This window comes from Trifolium pratense, linkage group LG5 (genome assembly GCF_020283565.1).
Source record: "Trifolium pratense cultivar HEN17-A07 linkage group LG5, ARS_RC_1.1, whole genome shotgun sequence".
Taxonomy (NCBI): domain Eukaryota; kingdom Viridiplantae; phylum Streptophyta; class Magnoliopsida; order Fabales; family Fabaceae; genus Trifolium; species Trifolium pratense.
In genome coordinates, this window is record NC_060063.1 from 56,471,339 (window position 1) to 56,489,578 (window position 18,240).

Sequence of the window (18,240 nt, forward strand, 5' to 3'; positions counted from 1 at the left end):
TATGGGACCGAACAAATCAGATAGCAAGGGACAAGACAAAAACAAGATTTTTTGTCCCTCACCAAACTACATGACAACTTTTTGTCCACAGTACAACTATAAAAAATACGAAAATACTCATTTTATTTTCGAATGTAAAGATATTATCGCCTCATATCTCTCCGGTACAATTTTATTCTGTCCTGTATTATCTTGTTCTGTCATGTACTATTATGTTCAATCCTTACTGTTTTACGGATTAAACGCACCCTAAAGTAAATCCGGTGGCTTTCCATTAATTTGTGTTTTAAGATACCGAGGTTTGAAAAAAGCTTGGCTTTTTAGTCTAAGCCAGCTGAAAATCTTTAAGTTCTATCCATGTTCCCACAATATTCCCGGAAAATTGGTCCCATTTGTTTATTTTAATTAACTTAATCAACCTTTTATGTTAAGAAACAAAGCATTAGAATGAATGACAGAGATGATAACGGCTACATAGGGACCACATTAGTCCCACACTTTTATACTGTAAACCCATATCCATGACCTCACACCCATCAACCCTTTTTCTTTCCATTTGAGCAAAGATTTTGTCTTTCTTTCAAAACACCATAACCCTTTTCTCCACTCACTTTCCATCACATTCCTACTAAATCAAAACTCATTCTTGTTAACATGTTGAAGAACAACCTCAGTTGCTGTTTCTTGTACTTTTTCCTTTGTCTCTTCTTGCCAGCTCTTGTTTTCTCCCACACACATGGTAAGCTTACCCTTTTTTTTTTATTTTTTTTATTTTTACCATTTCTGTTTTTTACTCACTATTTTGCTGTTATAAGGTGGAAATGTATGCTTATGTTAATGTTAATTATTCTTTGAGTTTTTCTGAATTTTGATTGTCTTGAGTTATATTATTCTTGAAAAGGCTTTGAAAGTTTGCATCTTTTTCTGGATCTCTAAACTTTTTCAGTGTTACATTTAGTTTCTTTAATTAATTGTTGGTATGCAGAAAGAAAAGAGCTTTAAGAGTGAAAATGAAATTCCTAATTTGTTAAATCTCAATAGGTTGTATTTGGAAATTGAAAGTTTTTATGTTTGTCCTATTGAACTTTTAGAACACTACTCTGCATTATCCTTTTTTCCCATGTGTCAGCTATTTTTTTTTTTTTTTTTTTTTCGGTTTTCACCACAAGTATCCAGCCCACTGAACTGCATGATCTGGTTCGGGGTCGGTTCTGACATGGTTTCAGCTATTTATTTTAATTTATGGGAAGCATGGACTAATACCAAAGTCTTGTTTAAGAAATATAAACTATTAACTCTTTTGAATTGCTTGATCAAGGACCACAATTAGGAGCATATTTTGATAGTCAAAAGGGGCAACACTTTTATGTACAATTTCCATCTTAAGATACTTTTAACCTACAACAGATTTTGTATGATGAAGCACTTCCTAGTTCATTCAAAATCATTTATAAATTTCGGCTGAAATTGCGCCTAAAAATTGTCTGTTTGGCTGGATTTGTACTCTGAAAATCCAAATTGGCCCTCAACCCTATCTTTGAAATAATTATTGTGTTTAAAAAACTAAATCCAATTGAACTTCTTGAGTAACTATCAATCTATCATTCATCTGGACTTTCAAGATAATTGAACTTCTTGGATGACCATGTATGTTAGTTAAGTTCGTTCAACATTGATTTCCTTGATAAGAATTCGGCAACAGTAAAAGAAGATTTCCTTGATAAGCTATATTCATTATGATTTGCCATATTATAACTACAACATGACTTCTTTAACAACTGTGATCTATCTCACACACACACACACACACACACATGTATGTATGTATGTATGTACTTGATAATTATGAATATAATCTATTTTCTTGGTATCTTCTTTGTCTAGATTGTTAATGTAATTCATGTTTAGTTGTGGTTTGTAACTTGTTTTGTAAGCTACTATGTTAGTTAGAAGTGTTAGTTAGTTAGAGGTTGGCAGCTCATAGGCGCGAGTTGTGCCAAAGCTGGCCTTAGGCTCAGCTTGAGCTCATGAGTTTTTGTTACAAATTTTGGATTATAGGCTATACAAGCTTGATCTATTAAAGAAATAACAACACATCTTATTTCCAGTACACTCTCACTTTTCTCTCTTCAATTCATATCCTTCAATTTTATATTTCTTCAACCTCAAGAAATCGATTTGTCCCAACATAGATGTCTCTAGAAATAGTATTATATTGTCTATATGTACTACATTGTGTATTTTCAAAAGTTATATTCCCTAGAAGTTAAAGGTCTTTCTTTTGTTTCAGTTAAGACTTAAGACCAATAAGTAAATTTTGGCTCATAGTAATTCATTGTTTGTCTTGATAGGAATCAGTCACAAGAGATCAAAGTATTTGGGTTTTATTACTTAGTTACTGACTGATCATCTGATTGATTATCTTTTATGAATTGAAATTTAGATGATTTGGTTCTTAGCATAACTTGTTTTGTGCATTAAAATTGGCAGAAAATGTAAGTACAGTGCAAGTGTTCATGATGATAATGTCATCAAATTTAAAGCCTTGCATTTTTGTTTTTTGTTTTTTTAAAAAAAAACAAAAACAAAATTTGAATTGTCCGATCTCAATTTAATGACCACCGATGTGCTGATTGTGTGAATGTGTGATACTGTGACTGCAGACAATCCTTCAGTTTCAAGGCACACATTAATCTATTTTTACTTGAACAGGACAAATTTAAACTATAAACGTAATCTTCAGTTATGTGTATATGGATGCATATTTACAATAATATATCTCTTATATGATGTGATACCAGCTGGTTTGTGTTCTCTTTGTCCTACAGGAAACCCTGCAAGCGAAATTGTCGATATTATAAACAAGAATAGAACAGATCAAAAGCTCCACAATTTGAATGACACTCCTGGTCTAGGGTGCATGGCCTTGCAATATGTTGAATTATGCAAAGGAAACTGCACCGATAACAATGTTGTTAACTGCAAACCTCCCGAAGATGATTTCGTTGAAGTCTTTGCTCCGAATTGCGGTGTAGAGTTACCAACTTTCGGCACCATAACCGGACACATTGTTGGCTGTCAAAGAAAGTATCTCGAACCATCATTAGCATTTTCTCAAATTCTTATTAAAGATAAGAAATCTTTGTCTCTTTTGAGAAACAAATCACATAGTGAAGTTGGAGTAGGCCTTGTTGGAGATCATAAAAAAGGGCCTTTCTTTTGGTGCGTTTTGTTTAGTGATGGAAAAGCTAACTCTACATTTGTGCTTGAAAATCGCGGTGCCGGAATCAAGCAGAAAAAAGGATGTTATAGTGGGAGCAATACTCCATGCAGTGGAGGGCAGAAAAATGGTGTTCCATTTTTTAACTTATTTTTCATGTGTTATGTATTCATTCTGCTTTTTAAACTTTTGTGATCGATTTATACTGATTTCATGATCTTCACGTGACAACTCTTGCGATGTTTTTTTGTTCATATTTTATGTTATTTGTTTACTTTTACACTTACTGCTATTAGGATATATGTATTCCCTCCCTATTGCAGGTGACTATTGATTCAAAGTTGCTAAACATTTAGAGGATAAGTCGCTGAATTATACAAATTTTTACAATTTTTAATTATCAATTCATGTTTCTATATGCTCCTTCATTGTTTGATATTACTTGCTCTTCATGCAACTCATTTTTACTCCAACTGGATGATATTGTGTAAGATTTCAAATCATATGTCCACCATTCATCAATGGTTGTAGAGAAGGAAACACAATTACTTTTGCAACCAAATTGACTTGCTTTAACCCAAATGCAAGACTCAGGCTCCACAAACAAAGCTCTATCTTCAAGTTCTTCCATTTTCACCCATCTAAGCTTAGGAACTTGAAGCTTAAAGACCTCCACATGATCCACAATAGTCATTGTTTTCTGGAAAATGAGGAAAACCAGCAAGATTTCCCCATTTGATTCAATTAGGCATTCCCTGAAATATCTCGCGTTAACGGATGGTACAGCCCTGCATTTGCTGATTGCTGTTATTGCAACATCAGTGCCAACAATGACTTCAATAACAGCAACGGTTCCCTGCATACTCAACGCGTAAATTTTCCCTTGAGATGCTATAGCTGTTCCGAATTTCATGAACTGTTGCTTCGGATCATTTGGATCGATAATAGTGCAGCCCCGATTCTCACATACATGCACAGGGCCGTTCAGCCAACAGAATGCAAAAGCTGGATTGCTGATACCTGTAAATATCACTGGGAGACAAAACTTAGAAGACATAGGGGACTCATTGATCAGCACAAATTTAAGGGGAATGTTAACATCCCAATTCGGGACATGCCTACAATCTCTTGAGGCAATGTTGTGAAGAATATACTCCGATGGGCTATTGCGTCGGGAAACAACTGCACCGTGGCCACATCCAACAAAGTACAATGGCATAAATCCAGGTTCCCAGAATTCTGGATGACTACCACAATGAGGCCGATAGTACTCCTCACGATTATGAATGTTGATATAACGCATGGTGGTTTTGCGTTGAGCAGACCAATCTGAGATCCCGACATCTACCAGCTCTGCCAATTGAGGGTTCTTCATATTGCTCTGGCAGCGTCTAGATGCCAACCTGAGCGCCTTGATACTGCCTGGATAACTAATGTTATCCAATACATCTGGATGCCTACCAATGTGACTGAGTAATTGTGGTGGAAGATTAGGCCATGGCTTCTTGCCTCTGGCCTCCTTCCGCCAAGACAATTGTCCATTTTTATTTGACTTGTTGGCCATTAGTTGAAATATGAATTGGGATATTGGAACAATTAAAGATGCTCTCATGTCTGATTGATATAAACAAGCTAAACGTGACCTCCAAGTATAATGAACTCTAAAGTAATCAAGTAATGGAATATAAAATGATAATAGAAAGAGCAATGAATGGAGGGAGTAGTTGACTTTTATATAGTTAACTATAGGTTGTGTTTATTTGGAATATAAAATTAGAATCATATAACAAAATATTTATTAGTTAGCTTCTGAAGTTTTTTAAGTTTGTATGAGCTGATTGAGGCTGGCTCTTAAATCAAAATAACCGTTCAGATTTGGGGCGCGTTGTTTCCTCTATGATGGTTGCGCCTGTTGGTCATATGATTATAAATAGGGAAATGGAGGGACTTTTTCAAACATTTCCTGTTTGTGAAACCTCTCAAGTCTCTAAAATCTTCTCAAATTTTAAGGCTTTGCTCCGTTCGTCATCTTCAATCCTCCATATTCATCATCTTCTGGGTTTTTCTGGGTTACTACTTTGTAAGGATATGTCGAGGACTCATACCATTGTGTGAGTGTGAGCAATGGTGAAGATTGCATTAGACATTCCCCTCGTCCTTTACGTTGAGCTAATCTTACTGTTATTAGAATTTGAGAGGCCTATACTCAACCATAAAAGCTAGTTTGAGAGTTGAGGTTTGCATTACACTTATAAAGGGTATCTATATCATATCTCTAGCCAATGTGAGACTTCTAACACATCTCCTCACGTCCAGAACTGAACAAACTGGAACGTGAAATCAACAACGGGTGACCCAAATATGAGAGGTCTCCATAACAAACAACAAATGGATCTAGGATAGGCTCCGATACCATATTAAAATTTGAGAGGCCTATACTCAACCACAAAAGCTAATTTGAGAGTTGAGGTTTGCACTACACTTATAGTTATAAAGGCTATCTATGTCATATCTCTAGCAAATGTAGGACTTCTAACAACCGTTGCGTGAACGACGGTGATTTGTCGAGAATGATGATGAGATATTCTTAGGTGTAGAACTTTTGGTCCTTATTGTGCGAGCAACTGGTGGTAAAATGGTGGATTTGATGTTTTTCATAGAATGTCAAATTTATTTTTCCTTCCTCTGTTTTTCAGGTGACCATGGCTAAAGAATGTCAAAGAATGTAAAATAAGACTAATAATCTTAAAAAAAAAAGATTAGAAGCACGAAAAAAAAAAGTAGATTTTTTTTGGAAAATAGAGAGGATACCAACTCAAAAAAAAGATACTATTGATCTCTGAGTTGCATATTGGAGCTAAATAAGACAAAGCTATTGCTACTAATTTTGACAACAATCAAGATCCATGTTCCTTTTTATTTTATTTTATTTTGATATAAATCACGCCCTACATTCAGTTAGCATTTGCATTTGGATTTTGCTTCCTTTCTATTTTATTAGAGCATGTTGATTCTAAGAAGTTTCTAGAATGATTAATTCATATTGTGCAAGCTGACTTGGTGTGCAAGTTAAGCAAAAGTGAAAGTGTAACTAATTGCTTGAGAAGCAAGTTAGTTAGTTTGTTAAGTGTAGTTTGTTAGAATCAGTTAGGTTTGATTCACCTAGGTTGTTAGAGTGTGTTAGAGTCAGTTAGGAAGTTGTTAGTTGGTTAGGGCCTAAGAGAATCATCAACTAATGTGATGATCTAGTAGTATAAATAAATGGCTCATGATTAGTGATTGTAATCCAACTACTTTTCCCCATTGAGGATGAATAAAACTGATTCTATTTTTCTCTAATCTTCTTCTTCTTCCTCTGTTAATCAAGTGCTCTTCATTCTTTCCATTCATTCACCATTGTTGCAGCAACAAGGATAGTAGATCCTGCAGAAACTGTGCTCATTGGCGTGGCCAGAGTGCAGTGCAGCGCGCGCGTGTATCCTTGCTTGCTTGCTAGGCCTGTGCAGGCCAAAGTGATCGAAGCCAAAAGCTTCAGCTGCGCCAACATCTGGCATCAAGAGCCTGGTTCGTGCTTTAACCATGGCAACCTTTAACAATGGCCAATTCCCTGCGAATCTTCCAGTTTTGGATGGAAAGAATTATGATAATTGGAGCAAACAAATGAAAGTTTTGTTCAATTATCAAGATGTGATGGAACAAGTGATTAGTGGTGTGAAACCACTTTCAGAAGGTGCAACAGAGGTTCAAAGAACACAACACAAAGAATTGAAGAAGAAAGATTACAAGGCGTTGTTCATAATTCATCAAAGTGTAAGCCCTGATATCTTCGAAAAGGTTGGAGATTGTGAATCAGCCAAGCAAGCTTGGGATATTTTGGCTACAGCTTATGCTGGAGATCATAAGGTGAAGAAAGTGAAGCTACAAACCCTAAGAAGCAAGTTTGCACAGCTACAAATGGAAGAAAAAGAAACTGTAAGTGAATTCTTTACAAAGATTGCAAAATTAGTTAATGAAATGAAAGCATGTGGTGAAATTGTGTCTGGTACAATGAGAGTTGAAAAGATACTGAGATCTTTAACTCCTAAGTTTGACTATGTGGTAGCTGCAATAGAAGAGTCTAAAGATCTTGACACTATCAAGGTTGAGGAACTGCAAGGGTCTTTAGAAGCACATGAGCAAAGGATGAATCAGAGAAATTCTGATAAATCCAATGGTGAGGTAGCATTACAAGTACAACAGGGTAACAAGAATAAGAAAGGAAAGGGAAAATGGCAAGGCAATAAGGGAAAAGATAGTTATCAGAATGGAAATGGAAAAGTTTGAAGGAAGAAGCAAGGATGGCAAGTACCCCACATGGTCATCATGAGCCTTTGGTTTCAAGAAAGGGACCGGCTTACTTGTATCGAAAAGTACCCCACATGGTCATGGGTAAGTGTCCCACATGTGGGTAAAAGAGTGTTCCGTTGAAGTGAGTCAACGGCGGTACAAAGTGTATGTGGAAGAAAGAGCTTCCACTTGAGGGGAGCATTGTGGACTCACACTTGAGGGGGAGTGTTGAAAATATAACAAGTGTGAGTTTGTGGAAATAGTCCCACATTGGATAGGAATGTGGTGACTTGAGCATTTATAAGTGGGAGAACTCACTCACCTATCACCTTAAGGTTTTGGGTGAACAAGTGGTGTGTCTCTCACAAAGATGTGTTGCTCAAAAGAACAAGTGCCACAAAAGTGAATGCTCCTCGCTTGACCCTCCCCCGATTATTGCGCCAACAGAGCATTCACATCAAGGGTGAGTGCTACACCCATCACCGTGGGTACATGTACTGTACACTTTAAAAATGTGCAACATACATACTAGCAGTCTATTTGAATTAGCTTATTTTTTATTTTATGCAAACAGTTTATGCAATTTTTATGTATTATTATAAGTTTGTCAAGATAGTTTATGATAAAATACCTTATAAAAATATAATTTTCACTAGTGTAAACTTATAAAATAACATAAAACTTAATTTATATTGAATAAATTGTTTGCATAAGCTCAAAAATAAACTAATTCAAACGGGCCGAACTTTCTACTATCACTTATATTTATTTAAGATATGATTTTAAACAATTAAGTTTAAGCATCAACTTTTACATAAATTTCCTTCGATTTTATATATAAGTAATTTTTTACTTTTAAAATTTATTTATTAGTCGTGTAGCCCTCTTTTTTAAATTTTTTTATTTTTTTCCTTCTCAGGCACAAGACCAAATGAAGTACTATTATCTTTAAGGCAAAATTATACCGAAGGTCCTTTATCTTATTTTTTTGTAACACTTTGGTCCTTTATCTTTTTTTTGTAACAGTTTGGTCCTTTATCTTTTTTTTTGTAACATTTTGGTCCTTTATTTTATTTTTTTGTAACACTTTGATCATTTATATTTTTTTATTTGTAACATATAGGTCCTTTATTTTTTATAAATAAATAAGATAAAAGACCAAATTGTTACAAAAAAAAGGACTAAAGTGTTACAAAAAAAAATATAAAGGACCAAAGTGTTAAAAAAAAATAAATAAAGTACCAAAGTGTTACAAAAATATAATAAAAGACTAAAGTGTTACAAAAAAATAAGATAAAGAACCTCCGGTGTAATTTTGCCTATCTTTAATCATCAACGTAAGAAAGAAGAGTTTTTTTTTTTTTTCCAGGCACACACTTATACTTCTACATGAATTTACCTAATCTTCCTTCCTAGTCTCTACATGTTATTGTTGTTGGCTACTATGCATTCTTTTTTCTTGGTTAAGGTTTATTTCTCTGAATTTTCTTGGCAATATTTTCAATAAAGCAGAGACTGAACTAGTGAGCTGACACAAATTGACAAAAATATGCAAATGAATAAAAGTCCCTGCTTCATTAGTATGACATTCATCGACATTAGACAAGTGGGAGTGAAGAAAGGTCAGGAAAGAGAAGACAAGTGGAATGACATAGTATGACATTAGACTTTAGGTTTTAATCACAGCCATTAATATTACATTAAAAGAAATAGAGGGATGAGATTACACATTATTTCCTCCAGTTGTTGGGGAGTATTACACGTACACAACCTGAAGTTGCAATGCCACAAATACAATTTTTTTCTATTTACTTATCCTCCCTAACATTATTTTGCATACTGTAATGATCTAGTCACTTTTTGCGGCTTTAGCAAAGGATCCACAGAAAACAGTCAATGTTATCAATGTTTCAGACACCTTAAGTATTTCATCATTTTATTTATTTATTTATTTATTTTTTGAATATCAAAATTTTAAAAAAACACTTAATTTTGAAACTATTTTAAATAAATTTTCATAAAAATCAATTTTGAAATACAATTTTTTGAAAAAATTACAATTTTGATTATGAATTGTCAATAATGTATTTTTATGTTATATGATGTCAAAATTAGTGTTTCAATTTAGAAAAAACGAATATAAAAAATTTTGTAATATTTTCTAAAACGGTTTTATAAAATATATTTTCAAAAATACAAATAAAAAATCAATTTTTAAAGGTGAAATAAAACAAACAGGCACTAAAAAAATGTGGAGAAAGTGAAAAAAATTTATATAATATTTCTCAGAAAAATAATTACTACCCGCTCCGTCCCAATTTGATTGACACAGTTGACTGTTTCACGCATGCGGATGCATAATTTTGATAATTTTGATTATTAACATTTTTTACTTATCCTCCCTAAAACTATATAACTGATCAGGCCACCCCATAAACTTGTAACCAAAAAAAGGCCACCCCATAAACTAGAGAACACACACTTCTACTTCTACATAAATTTTATCAAAGTTCATAGTTTGAGCCAATTTGGCAGGCTTTCAACCATGAAAATCTGAATTGAAATTATTCATTCTTGTCTTGATATATAGGAATCAGTCACAGAAGAGATCGGTCTTTGTATATATGCATTTTATTACTTAATTACAGATTCATCATCTCATTGATTATCTTTATCAATTGAATTAGGGAGTTAATTTTAGTCAAAATAAATAATAATTAGGGAGTTAGCGTTGATTCAATTACGCAAATAAATAAAAGTGCAAAAAATAACACATGTAGAATTGTGGATGGCGTATACTGATTTGCTTTAGTAAAAGACAAACACGTCAATTTATAGTCAAATCACATCTTGCATTTGATGAGTAATGGACACGATGAGTAATGGATCCCAAACACAAATTCTCTAACTTTCCATCCTCTACCTTTCCCTAACTTTAGACAAATATTGGCCCACAATCAACTAAGTATATATATTGAGAGCAAAACTTCTCAATAAACTTGTAACCAAAAAAAGGCCACCCCATAAACTAGAGAACACACACTTCTACTTCTACATAAATTTTATCAAAGTTCCTAGTCTCAGACATTGACTAATACTATATTTTGCCTTCAAAGGGAAACCGAAGAACTAGAAGAGAAGAAAGAGAACAGGGAAAATGGGGAATTGTTGGGGGAACGGAAAATTGATTAAAGAATTGGGCGATATCGGCGCAAAATCATTGCCTGTTTGGATTGCCTTGATAGCACTGAAGCTCACTTCGATTGGTTTGATAGCAATGAAGTTCATAGAGAAGGATTTCTTTGAAAATTACTATGCTCTTATTTTTATCTTGGCAATTATGGTATTCTTCTTATTTATGATTTTCTACGCCGTGTTATTAGATGAGAATGAGAGGACTATTGCAACCTTAATTCCTATCACATTCATATACGTAACCGCATGTGCTGTGTCGTCCGGAGCACTAGCAGTTATCTTCATTTCAATGTCACCACCCATCTTAGTTGTAGTCAATCTGGTCTTATGGAGTACAGTCTATATAGCTACTGTCTTCATTTATTGTCAAAAAGAGCAAAGCTTAGATGGTTCCGCCGAGCTGCCTCTCGTATCAATAATAACTATGAATGGTGATGGAAATGCGCCAGAACAGCCGGTCACCCAAAAAATGCCTGTCTCCGGCAACGGCGAAGAATTGGAAATGACAGGCTTTGAACAGTTTCGTGAAGATGATGGAGATGGAGACGGTTCAGTTGAAATTGAAACATAGTAATTGTTTGTGTGTATTTATTTACTATTTATAGAATACTGTCTATATCTTTACGAGGTATTTATATAAGAAATCTAGTGCCTACTTTTTGGGATTAGATACTGTCTATATCTTTTTTGTAAGATTCTTCTGTTCTGTTTTTTAATTTTCAATTGTCGCATCTCTGATTTTAAATTTATATTTTCCCTTATGAATTACGCTGTTTGTCTTCTTTTTCCCCTTTGTGTTTGGCAGGCTTTCAACCATGAAAATCTGAATTGAAATTATTCATTCTTGTCTTGATATATAGGAATCAGTCACAGAAGAGATCGGTCTTTGTATGCATTTTATTACTTAATTACAGATTCATCATCTCATTGATTATCTTTATCAATTGAATTAGGGAGTTAATTTTAGTCAAAATAAAAAATAAAAAATTAGGGAGTTAGCGTTGATTCAATTACGCAAAAAAATTAGGTTTGTTTTCTTGTTTTATTTATTGTTTGGTTGTCAAGTTGTGGTTGATTTTTGTATTTTCCTGTTGGCTTGTTGGTGATTTTGTTTTTTTTTTATTTTTTTTTTATTTTTTTTATCTTTTGTCGTGGTTCGTATTTGATTTTTTAGTGTGGCATGTGAGTGGATAAACTGATAATTTACTTTCTGAATTTGTTTATAAAAAATCAAGTTTTTGACCCTTGAATGTTTGATTTATTTGTCACCGGTTGGGCTAAAATCAAGTTTCTTTGCATTGCTTGAGTAGATTTATTTGTCACCATGTTGACAGAACGGGCTAAAAGTAAGGAAAACTCAGTTGTGTGTTCCCCTTTCAGGGAAGCTTACAAGAAGCTACTTGCAGAATCCTTAAATATGAAGATTGATGCAAGTTATTGTCCTGACTCTTAAGAACATAAAACTAACACTGCCGGAATGAACAACTTTATGAGGTGTATAAAGATGCTACTACTTTAAAGAATATTGTGACTTGTGAGTTCGATTTTCCCATGGGACAGTTTTATTTTCTTTTATTTTAAAACTTTTATAATGAATTTAAACAACTATTGTTTATATTTTATAAATAAAATACTTTTGCATAAAAAGAAATAAAAAAAACTTTATAACTCTGACAAAAAAATAAATTTAAACTTATAAATAACTTGACTACTTTATTTTTTAAAAAAATTACATTTAATTATTTCTTTGAAAATAAAGAATTAATTTCTACTCTATAACAAAAAAGAGTTAATTTCTAAATTTAAGTTGTAATTTTTATTAAAAATTTAAAATCACTATCAAGCTACATATAATTTTAAACTGATCACCAAATAATAAAGATAGATGCTTGAAACTGATCAACAAATAAAGAATTAATTCCTTAATGATATTAGCTTGAAAGTTTATTTTGTTATTAATAATTATAATATGACCATTTTTTTATATTAGTGGTATTATTTACATTTTAAAAAAAGATTATTCTTCGTCAAAAAAATAAACGATTACATTTTTTTTTATTAATGTTTATTTTGATGTTGTTGATATTATTTACAATTTAAATTGATTATGTTTTTTTTTTTAAAAAGTATTTTTATCGAGCATTTATTTTTATTATTTGTTCCGAGGCCTCCAAAATCTCGGCTCCAGATGCCCACATATTCCTTTTTATTTTATCTTCCTATAGATCATACCCCACATCCAGTTAGCCAACTTAGCAGTGATCAATGTGAATACGTACATACGTTCACAAAAAATGTGAGTACGTACATGTATTTGTACACTTTGAAAATGTACAACATACATACTAGTTCAATTCAACTTTCGACTATCACTTACAAGTAATTTAAAAAATAATATAAGTAATTTTTCACTTTTTAAATTCATATTTAATAGTTGATGTATTTATAATTCACTGAATTTAAAAAAAATAAAAATTGTTTGCATAATAAATCGGAGGGAGCATTATCTAAATTAAAAGAAATTGTTGCCATTAAGTTGTTATACATTAAACAAAAACACGTAGCTAGTCTCAAAGACAACAATAAGTCATTTCAAAACAACAAATTAATTAATATTATTAAATAGTTAAGAGAGACAAGAATAAACATAAAAAGTTTAGGGGACATAAACCTCACAAAGAAAAACAAACCAAACAAGAAAGAAATAATTAAGCAAATAAAAAAATAAAACCAAACAATCAATATAAAACGGTTGATTAAAGACGGAAACCCATAACTAAGAAGTTGATTAAAGATAGACAACCACTGCACTACACCAAAACAGTTGATATAAAACGGAAACCGATATATTTGAAGTAAAAAACCATTACCAAATTTGAGCTCTAAATAATCTAAAAAAAAAAAATTAGAAGCTTGAAAATGTAACTATTAACCTCTGAGTTGCATATTGGAGGTAAAAAAGACAAAAAAACTAATGCTACCACGGAGTAATTTTTACAACAGGTGAGATATGAATTGAATGCAATAAAACATGATTTCCACTTTACGACAAATATATATACACTTGAAATAGAGAAAAGTTTTGTCTAACCAAATCAAGTATATATCACACACAATTAAATCAACTGATAACGATTATTCATAAATCATTTGCCAATATTGAAACTGACAATCATTATTCATTGCTCATTTGCCAATACCAGTTCTTATGCACGGGACAGGACAAATGATATAACATAGATGAGTGTAGAGATTAAATCATTAAATTTAAAATTATCAAAAAATATATTAAAAAAATTAAATTAAAAGTTAAAGATTGTGAAAAAATGTTAATTGCAAAAGACTTACGTAACAATATATATATTTTAATTTTTTTTGGTTTACAACAATATAGTATCTATTTAGTACAACACATGGAGGGTTTGAATTATAAAACAAATAATAATAATAATGTTATAGTAACACATTTTTTTACAAAGAATTTTATTAGTGATGCTATTTACACAAAATTTGCTTAATGGAGTCAACATTATATACTACATTTTTTTTCTACACACATGTACTTAAAAAATGTACCATGTTCAATATATAAGTAATATATTATTAAGCAAGAAATGGGAGAGAAAAACTATGTTAGTTTATATCCAAAAAATAAAGATCTCTTTTTAGAGGAAAAAATAAAGACACCTAATTATTGAGTATATAATTTGAAATTATTGTTTTTTTTATTCTTCCATCTTCAACCCTATTAAATTTTCTATGTGTGTGAACAAATATTATTCAATAATTTATCTCTCACACTCGTGTATTTATTTTGTTTACAAATACAATTATTTTAGTAATATTTGGCGGCAACACTTAATTTTGTGATATCTAAAATTACTAAAGAACTTTTAATTAAAATAAGAGATTAAGTGGGATCATGTGCCCCTAATTGGATACTTGCATCCGTCCCCGGCTCTATTAACCTTAGATGTACATGTTGGATCAAGAGAGAGTTAAGAAGATATTCATATTGAGGCAAAAACAACCATCAAAATATATTAGACAATACAGTAGTATATTTTTAAACAAAATGACCTTCAAACTATTTGCCTCACGAATGAATGATGAAAGGAAACATGGAGGAAAAATGAATGGGAAAAGAAGAGGAGTCAAACAAAACAAAACACACAATTACATTCTATGTGAAACAATAATAAAAAAAAAATATCATCCAAAATTAATGGAATAAAATATACCTTGGGCCAACCATTTGATCCGCCCACCATGAAATGGGAAAACACAATGGTTGTAGAGAAGGAAACACAATTACTTTTGCAACCAAATTGACTTGCTTTAACCCAAATGCAAGACTCAGGCTCCACAAACAAAGCTCTATCTTCAAGTTCTTCCATTTTCACCCATCTAAGCTTAGGAACCTGAAGCTTAAAGACCTCCACATGATCCACAATAGTCATTGTTTTCTGGAAAATGAGGAAAACCAGCAAGATTTCCCCATTTGATTCAAATAGGCATTGTCTGAAATATCTCGCGTTAACGGAAGGTACAGCCCTGCATTTGCTGATTGCTGTTATTGCAATTTGCAACATCAGTGCCAACAATGACTTCAATAACAGCAACCGTTCTCTGCATACTCAACGCGTATATTTTCCCTTGAGATGCTAGATAGCTGTTCCGAATTTCATGAACTGTTGCTTCGGATCATTTGGATCGATAATAGTGCAACCCCGTTTCTCCCATACATGCACAGAGTTCAGCCAACAGAATGCAAAAGCTGGATTGCTGATACCTGTAAATATCATCGGGAGACAAAACTTAGAAGACATAGGGGACTCATTGATCAACACGGATTTAAGGGGAACATTGCATCCCAATTTGGGACATGCCTACAATCTCTTGAGGCAATGTTGCGAAGAATATACTCTGATGGGCTATTGCGTCGGGAAACAACTGCACCGTGGCCACATCCAACATAGTACAATGGCATAAATCCAGGTTCCCAGAACTCTGGATGACTACTACAATGAGGCCAATTTATACTGATTTCATGATCTTCACGCGACAATTCTTGAGATGTTCTTTTGTTCATATTTCATGTTATTTGATTATTAGTTACACCTACTGCTAGTTTGCTCCTAGGATTTGTATTCCTTTCCATTCATGTGAGATTCTTATAGAAGCCTGTGAACTGTGAAGGCAAAGATAACATGGATAGAGAAAACTTGACAAGGAAGGCCAGTGTTCGATACTTCGATCAGTTGTAAGATTAGTATTTTTTTTCTTCTTCTTGTCTAGTTTTGAACCGAGGACCTCTAACTTCTTTCATCAGTTGAAATTAATTGAGCTATGTAACTAATAAAACTTCCATGTATCTGAAAATAGTCTACTTAAAATTTGTATTTTATTCAAAGACGACAAATTCGATAACACATTACCTCAACAAAAAAAAAAGTTTGACAACACACTCACAATTAAGCACTTGATATATAATGGATGTTATTTAGTAGATAGAGTGGAGGACCCAGAAAACAAAATATGTGGTGAGATTATGTGGAGAATTACTTGGTACTAGTATCTAGCAAAACACTAACAACTATAATCCGGAAATTATGATCAATATTGAAATGTGTTAATGAAGTAAGTAAAACAGAAATTGATGTTTTTCATTTAATAACCAAAAAACTTAAGCTCAGATGTGCCAGTTTTAGCCACCAAAGGGGACATTAATGTGATAAACCCATTACCACATTTGACACAAATATCATCATAGCTAATTTTGCACCAGCCGGGAATCGAACCCGGGTCTGTACCGTGGCAGGGTACTATTCTACCACTAGACCACTGGTGCTTTGATGTTTATGTTTGACACTTCTTGCTATAGATACGGAAATCATCTGTCTGAAATCCTCTTTGTTTTTCCTATTTCTTTATTTATTCTTTCCATCTATAATGTATGAATGTCTTATCTTATACATAATTTATCATTATGTATGTAAAATGTAATAATTATCAAATAGTCGTATACGCATAATTTAATTACACATGATTATTAAATTCTTAAAAATGTATTTAGAGAATCAAAGAGGAAAAGTAAAAACCATATTTCTTTTATCGGGGCTAAGAATAAAATTTGATAATTTTATAAGAACTAAAAATATATTTTATAGTATGCTAAGCAGTTGGGCTTTAATCGTGTAGAGGTGGAAATTGAATCTCTTCATATGGTAAATGTGCTTAATAGTGGTAAAGAGAGAAGTCTGATGGAAAGATAGTTGATAACTATGATTAAATGACTATTAGATTTGTAGTGGGAAAGTGGTGGTGCGTCACTTTTATGAGGAAGCTAATTAGTGCGTTGATGCGTTGGCAAATTATGAAGGAAGCTAATTAGTGCGTTGATGCGTTGGCAAATTATGAAGTTTTTTTAGATACGGACATTGTGTTATTTGTGACATATCCGTCTCATTTTAATCACTTATTAGTAGCTTATGTTAAGGGAATTTCCCGTCTGCTTATAGTTTCTTTTCTTGGATTTTTCTAGCCCTCTTTGCAATAAAAAATTTTTAACCTTTAAAATGAAACGATTAAAAATGCATTTAAATCTAAAATAACCTTCAAGCAGTGTTTTTCTTATGATATTCAATTGTTAAATCAGATAAAAATCATTAGTTGGACTTGTCATAAATTGTGCATAAATTTTTCTAAATGGGTGGTCAATCCCTTTTGAGGTGCTTGCAAGCCCTCTGACACTTTGTTTTGTTACAATTGGAGACTCGGAGTAACTCCATATATGCTCGATACATTTGTTAAATATACTAAAAAATGGAATAAATGATAAGATTAATATTGGTTAAATAACTTTTTAAAGTTTTAAGATGTTGAATACACAAGTTCCAAAACATAATTTCTTTATTAATAAGCTTAACAAATATTCCAAAGACACTACGTACGTCTTGTGCTGGGGAGGCTGTTAGTGTTAATATATATCATTTTGGCTTCTTCAAAAAAAAAAAATTCCAAAGACACTATTTAATATTTCAATGTTTATATAGTAAAAAATAAAAATAAAAAAAATACTATATGTTTTTGCATTTATAAAAAAATGTAATGAATATGAAACACAGTCTTAGGTGTAATATTCACCAGTTTTGTTGAATGTGACAATAATTATGAAAACAAAAGTGAATGTGAATAAAAAAAATTATAATTTATTTTAATATTTTTTATCCCATTTGACAAGCTATGTGTTGTTAGTATTTTATATATGGTCAGTACATAATTATTGAGATGAAAAAATATTTTAATATAATAAAAGAACATTTATAAATAATACTATGAACACTTTTGTATTTTTTTTTCCAGTTGGTTGTGTTTTCATCTTGGTCTACTGGTTAATTTTTAGTTTTCTTATGTTGGTTCACATTGAGAATTTTTTTTGCCATCCTACCAATTTTCTCGCACGTCCTACAAAATTACTAAAATATCCTTTGTCCGCT

At 32.3% G+C, this 18,240-nt stretch overlaps 1 protein-coding gene and 2 non-coding genes across 3 annotated transcripts; 1 reads left to right on the forward strand and 2 right to left on the reverse strand.

Moving 5' to 3' along the window:
• Window positions 1-532: 532 nt before the first annotated feature.
• LOC123884935 lies at window positions 533-3,540 on the forward strand. Its single transcript, XM_045934162.1, has 2 exons — window positions 533-739; window positions 2,829-3,540. The coding sequence occupies exons 1-2, from the start codon at window positions 655-657 to the stop codon at window positions 3,413-3,415; spliced, it is 672 nt and encodes a 223-aa protein (XP_045790118.1). The 5' UTR covers window positions 533-654; the 3' UTR covers window positions 3,416-3,540.
• A 12,889-nt stretch (window positions 3,541-16,429) lies between these two features.
• Window positions 16,430-16,517, reverse strand: LOC123887847. The gene has a single exon (XR_006801837.1). It is a non-coding gene; the product is annotated as a small nucleolar RNA snoR114 (small nucleolar RNA).
• Window positions 16,518-16,521: 4 nt separating this feature from the next.
• TRNAG-GCC lies at window positions 16,522-16,592 on the reverse strand. Its single transcript has one exon. It is a non-coding gene; the product is annotated as a tRNA-Gly (tRNA).
• Window positions 16,593-18,240: the final 1,648 nt, after the last annotated feature.

Coding starts and splice junctions, on each gene's coding strand:
- LOC123884935 (XM_045934162.1), top strand. CDS start 655: ATGTTGAAGAACAACCTCAGTTGCTGTTTCTTGTACTTTTTCCTTTGT. Junction 740..2,828: donor TGTTTTCTCCCACACACATG/GTAAGCTTACCC, acceptor TTTGTCCTACAG/GAAACCCTGCAAGCGAAATT.